The sequence below is a fragment of the Benincasa hispida genome, chromosome 9 (genome assembly GCF_009727055.1).
Source record: "Benincasa hispida cultivar B227 chromosome 9, ASM972705v1, whole genome shotgun sequence".
Lineage (NCBI taxonomy): Eukaryota > Viridiplantae > Streptophyta > Magnoliopsida > Cucurbitales > Cucurbitaceae > Benincasa > Benincasa hispida.
The window spans coordinates 19,627,914-19,633,894 of record NC_052357.1 but is presented as its reverse complement, the minus strand read 5'-3'; the positions used below and the strand labels follow the sequence as shown (position 1 = coordinate 19,633,894).

At 39.6% G+C, this 5,981-nt stretch overlaps 1 protein-coding gene across 1 annotated transcript in view; it reads right to left on the bottom strand.

The window, feature by feature from the left end:
• The window catches only part of LOC120084596, a 3,613-nt gene extending 3,410 nt beyond the window's left edge, over positions 1 to 203 (bottom strand). Inside the window, exon 1 of the mRNA XM_039040404.1 lies at positions 19 to 203. Coding sequence (XP_038896332.1) covers positions 19 to 203 — 185 coding nt within the window. The remainder of the gene's footprint in view (positions 1 to 18) is intronic.
• Positions 204 to 5,981: the final 5,778 nt, after the last annotated feature.

Genomic DNA, 5,981 nt, shown 5'->3' with positions numbered 1-5,981 from the left:
CTTGACATTGCTCTTTACCTGTTCCCCCTAGGTTGCGTGGGAGTTCTATTGAACTCGATAGGGCCTCTTGCGGTCTGTTCTTTAGCTCGCTCGCAATCTGGCCCATCTGTAATTCCAAGTTGCAGATGGACGTCGCCTGATTTCGAAGCACAGTTTTGTTCTTCTCGATATACTGCTTCAACAGACATTCCAAGGAGGAACATTGCGGCAGTTGCGAACTACTGGCTTGATTGCTCGTCTGACCGTTATTTCATGGGAAGAATCCAGGTGGCCGTTCTTTTTACGCCACAGATTGAAATTTTTGCTGTTGATTCTTCCATGCAAAGTTGGAGTGGTTTCTACACCGGGGTTGTAGGTATTAGAGAATGGATTATTTTTCACAAAATAAATAGACTGTGGGTTCTGTGAGCATTCTTCCATTGCATGTCCTTCACCGCAAGTCACACACGTTGTGGCAGTCTTATTAATTGCGTTTACTTGCCCACTATGTGGTGTTGGGCTGTTGATAGCAATTCCCTGAATTAGGTTCATCATTGTGGTCATCTGACTTTGAAGTGATGTGATAGCACCATTGTTTGCATCATTATCCTTTATTCTCAATCTCTAATCACCCTCTTTTCAGTCCTCGTGATTTTTAGAGATGTGATCCAGGATGTTCTTAGTCTCATCATACGTTTTGTCTAGAAGACTACTAGTGGCTGCCGCATTGGCAACGATCTACGAAGCGGGAATTAAAGCGTGATAAAAGATCTCCATTTGGAGGCAGTCTGGTAATCCGTTGTGTGGACAGTCTCTTACAACCTCTTAAACCTCGCCCAGGCATCGTTGAGCGATTCGTCCATGTCTTGTTCAAAATTGGTTATTAATTTCCGTCTTCTGACGTTCTATGTGGGTGGGAAATATTTCTTTATAAACTTCTCTACGACTTGTTCCCAAGAAGTGACCTCTTCCGGCTCGAGGGAATACACCCATTTTCATGCCTGATCACATAGAGAAAATGGAAACAAAGTTAGTCGAACTTCTTCGGTAGAGATGTTTGGGAACATAAAAGTGTTGCAGATTTCTATGAAGCTTCAGAGGTGAGCGTGCGGGTCCTCGCCATACCTTCCTCTGAACTGTCCTGCAGTCTAGATCATCTGCAGCATCACTGGCTTCATTTCAAATCGTGATCCATCAAGGGCAGGCCTCATGATTCTTGGAGAGAAATCGTAGAGGTTTGGCGATGCATAGTCCCGAATGGTTCTATTACGATCGTTTGCCAGTAGGATTGGATTCGCCATGACGTTGTTTTCGTTTGGTGCTCCATTTCTAGGCTACTCCGCCATATCGTCTTTATCTGGTTGTTGTTGGCGGCTGTTTCTTAGTCTTTGTCAGAACGTCCTCTCAATCTCCAGGTCATATTTGCCAGATATTGAGAGCTATAAAGAAATCAGAAAAATTACTGTTAGCACACTGAATTGCCGAAGTCCCCGACAACGGCGCCAACAACTTGATGCGTTATTTTATGTGATGAAATTATGGAATGGAATGCGGTGATGGAAATGCATTGAGCAACAAGTTTTCTCAGCGGAATCCAAGTATAAACCCCACTGAGTTTCCTGATAAGTCCAGGGTCGAACTCAGGGACTAGGGAAAATAGTATGCGGTGGTAATTTTCAAGAAGACTTTGCGGTAACCAAGAAATCAAATAGTTGTTTTGGGTTATTGTATACAGTAATAAAATAAACGAATACGGTGGAGTTACAAAAAGAGTTGATTATACGGAAGATGCGATGAGTATGTGGTGAACGGGTTGAGAAGGGGTTCGGCTAACACTTCCTAGGATGCATTCATGTTATGCGATGATGCAACACACATACAATAGAAAATCATCTCTCGACGCTAATGCTACGGCTTCTATGCTAGAACGCATGCGATATATGCAATGAGTCTATAGGAACTACACATAAGCCTCTATTCTTATTTATGCGATGACAAAATGACACATACACAAATAAGGCGACCACATAATATCATAACCTATCTCTAGGGTGCATGTGATGTAGGTTGGCAAACAGAGCTTATCTCTAAGTCCCTATCTCTTGCTTATGCAGATCTAATCTTGCTCTCTCCAGTCTAGATTCTAACCTAGCTCTCTCAAGTCTTAGGTTCTTTCTTTAGAATCTCTCTCGAGGAGCTCTAAAGGAGTGTTAGGCACAGCATAAAACAAGATAATCGCATGCAATGAAGGTCCTAGGTCATGTTAGCCTAGTTTTTCTCAACCCATTCAATAAATTTAGCTACTCATGAGTGCTTTTAAGAGAGTGAATAGATGTAGATAAAGAAGTTCCATTGTATAGATATAGAGTTAAAATACAAAATAACAATGCAAGATGAGAATAAAGAGCCTGGTAGCAATCTCTTGCTTCCCAAGGCTTTTCATTGTCTTTTCTACTGTGTTCAAAAGATAGTCTCGCTCTCGCGAGAGTCGGCTCGCTCTCTGCTTTTCCACGCCTCCAGGTTCTCTCTCGAGTTGCCCTGAGCGATCTTCCGACGTCTCTTCCCTTCTCTCGCTCCGCCCTCTAAATAAAAAGAAAAACTATGAACAAGGCTATTCTATCTAAGGAAAAATTCTCTAACTGTCCGAACTCACTTCTGAAGTTTGCCTTCGATATTTATAGAGCTTCGGGGTAAAAGGCGTCTTCTCTCTTATGATTGCACTGATGGGATGGCTTTAATTACTTGTCTGATGCGTTGAATATCTGTCACCGAAAAGCTGAGTGTACTTGCTATCGTTAGCGGCTTGTCAACTTAATTCGGACTCGACCGTCATTAGCTTTATGTCCCATCATGATTAATTATGCTTTTCACCTAGATGCACCCACCAAGTTGCGTCGGCTCTATGTGGTAATCCATCTTGAGCAGATGTTTGCGAGCACAAATCACCACAAAGCCTTGTGCTAACGTTGCGTTCGACCGTTGCTTTCTTGTGATCTCACTTTTCGCTTTGTGTCAACGCATATTCTACACAAAAATACAAAAGTTAACTGTTTTTATGAGATGAACGCATGCGACCGCAATGTTACAAACTTAATGCTTTTTGGACGCAATCTTATATATTTTATCAACGCAAACCTGCATTGTTTAATAACTTAGCACTATAATAATGTGCATTTCTGCTCATTATCAATGCTCACACTCAAATGTCTCTACCCGAACGATTTAGGATTACATCGTTTATAACACTTTACAACTATTATAACAATTACAAAGTTGGCCGCATCTATAGTGTTCCCAAACTAAGGTACCCAACCTTATTCTTATACTTATAGACCATTTTAGTTATTACTCGAACTTGATCCACTTTTATGCCTTCCATATAAAGTCCAAGTATTCATGTTATAGCCAGGGGCCTTAGTTTATTGGATTTAGGTTTAAAGGTTCAATTCACATATTCAATAAACCTCAATAACATTTTCATTGTAAATAGAATATGTTTAATATTTATAAACCACAAGTTTCAAGACATACAACCCAACAAGAAGAAAATTCTCTACCAGTATGTGAGCCATGCCTTGAAGGAAAAATGACTAAGAGGTCATTTATTGGAAAAGATCACAGAGCCAAAGAGCCCTTAGAACTTATACATTCGGACCTCCGTGGTCCTATAAATGTTAAGGCAAGAGGAGGGTTTGAATACTTCATCACCTTCATTGATGATTATTGAATATTTCATCATCTTCATTGATGATTATTCAAGGTATGGGTACGTTTATTTAATGCAACATAAATCTAAAGCTCTTGAAAAGTTCAAGGAGTACAAGGTTGATGTTGAAAATGCATTAAGTAAAACGATAAAAACATTTCAATCTGATTGAGGTGGAGAGTATATGGATTTAAAATTCCAAGGTTGTTTGATAGAACATGGAATTGTATCCCAACTCTCAGCACCTGGTACACCTTAATAGAATGAAGTATCAGAAAGGAGAAATTAAACTCTGTTGGACATGGTTCGATTTATGATGAGTCACGCTTCCTTATCTAACTCATTTTGGGGTTATACAGTACAAGCTGTAGCCTATATTTTGAATTGTGTTCCATCCAAAAGTGTTACTGGAACACCTTTGAAGTTATGAAATGTAGTTTGCGTTCTTTTAGGTGCTTGAGGCTAATCCTAAGACGTTGGAACCTCGTTCAAAATTGTGCATGTTTGTAGGTCACCCCAAAGGAAAGTGAGGTAGTTACTTCTATGATCCTAAAGATAATAAAGTGTTTGTATCGAGAAATGTTACTTTTTTAGAAGAGAACCATATTAGGAGCATAAACCATGCAGTAGGATAGTATTAACTGAACTTTCATCGAAACTACTGAAGCTTCAACAAGAGTTGTTGAAGAGCCAAGTACATCGACAAAATTTTTTTTATGTTAGTTCATTTAGTAGTGCACATCCACCTCAACTATTGAGGGAGCCTCAACGTAATGAGAGGGTTGCAAACCTGCTTATACATTATATAGGTTTAACAAAAAGCCTAGCTGTCATATCTGATGACGACATTAAGGGTCCATTGTCTTACAAGAAGGCAATGGAGAATGTTAACAAATATGAATGGATCAAAGCTATGGATCTCGAAATCGAGTCTAAGTTCTTCAATTCGGTTTAGGATCTTATAGATCAACCTAGCCGGATAAAACCTATAGGTTACAAATGGATATACAAGAGGAAACAAGGTGTTGATGGGAAGGTGCAAACCTTCAAGTCTAAGCTTGTGGCAAAGGGTTATACACAAGTTGAGGGAGTCGACTATGGGGAGACTTTCTCACCTGTTACCATGTTGAAGTCTATTTGGATACTCCTATCCATTTTCATATTATGACTATGAGATTTAGCAAATGGATGTAAAGACTGCCTTTTTGGGTGACAATCTTGAGGAGACAATCTATATGCAGCAAAATGAAAGGTTCATAACCCGAAGGTCAAGAGCAAAATGTTTGCAAGCTTAATCAGTCCATTTATTGATTGAAAAAAGCTTCTCAATCTTGGAATATAAGATTTGATACTATGATCAAATCTTATGACTTTGATCAAAATGTTGATGATGTTGGGATTGGTGTCCTAATTCATCCAGAGTCTCGTTTTTTTTTTTAAAGATACTCATTGTTTAATGAATAAAATAAGTGTTATTTAATTCTGGCATTTACTCATATCCAATAAAAAAAGCTCCTTGGTTATCTTATGTAAACTTAAGCATGTATATGTGATATACAAGTGGATCATGCCTTAAGTGATAACCTAAATAGGCCTGTAGTATAAGGATTAAGGTGGAATACCTGATCCTGGTGACACTACGGATACGACCCACTTTGTAGAGGTTTGCAAGAATTGTAAACTACTATAGATGGTAGATCCTAACCATTCATATGGAGACGTGCGAGCGGAGGTGTTCTATACAAAGAGTTTGTATAATACTTGGACCACGAGATGACTAGACTCTGTATATAACGCCGTTGATACTAGAGATTTGCATCTCACCTAAACGACCATAGGTGACACGACCTCAATCCTGAGTGTTTTGGGAACTTCTGCTTTTGAGAGCGGTCCTTTGATTAGTATAGGTGAGAATGGCCAGATTGCCAACTCAACATGCCTATCTTTTTGGGGACTTGTCTGATCTGGGAGCTGAGAACTCAATCCACAAAATGCAATTCACTTCTTTCCCGAAGCAGGGATAAGTAGAGAGATTGCTCCTTTAAGGGCTGATTCTGGGGCTTGAACATAGTGGCCACAACTTCTCTTTGGAAGAGAAGACTCAGTCATAGTAGAACTATGACTTATGTTCATTAGAAGGATCAGTGGTACTTAAGGAGACAGATGTAACTATAGGGGCATAATGGTTATTGGCCCAACTGTACTTACGAGCGATCTGTGAAGGGTTGTCGCACTACTAATTGGTTAAGATGGACACATAATATATCTGTGGTAAGGAGAGTTCAGTTGTCGGTCT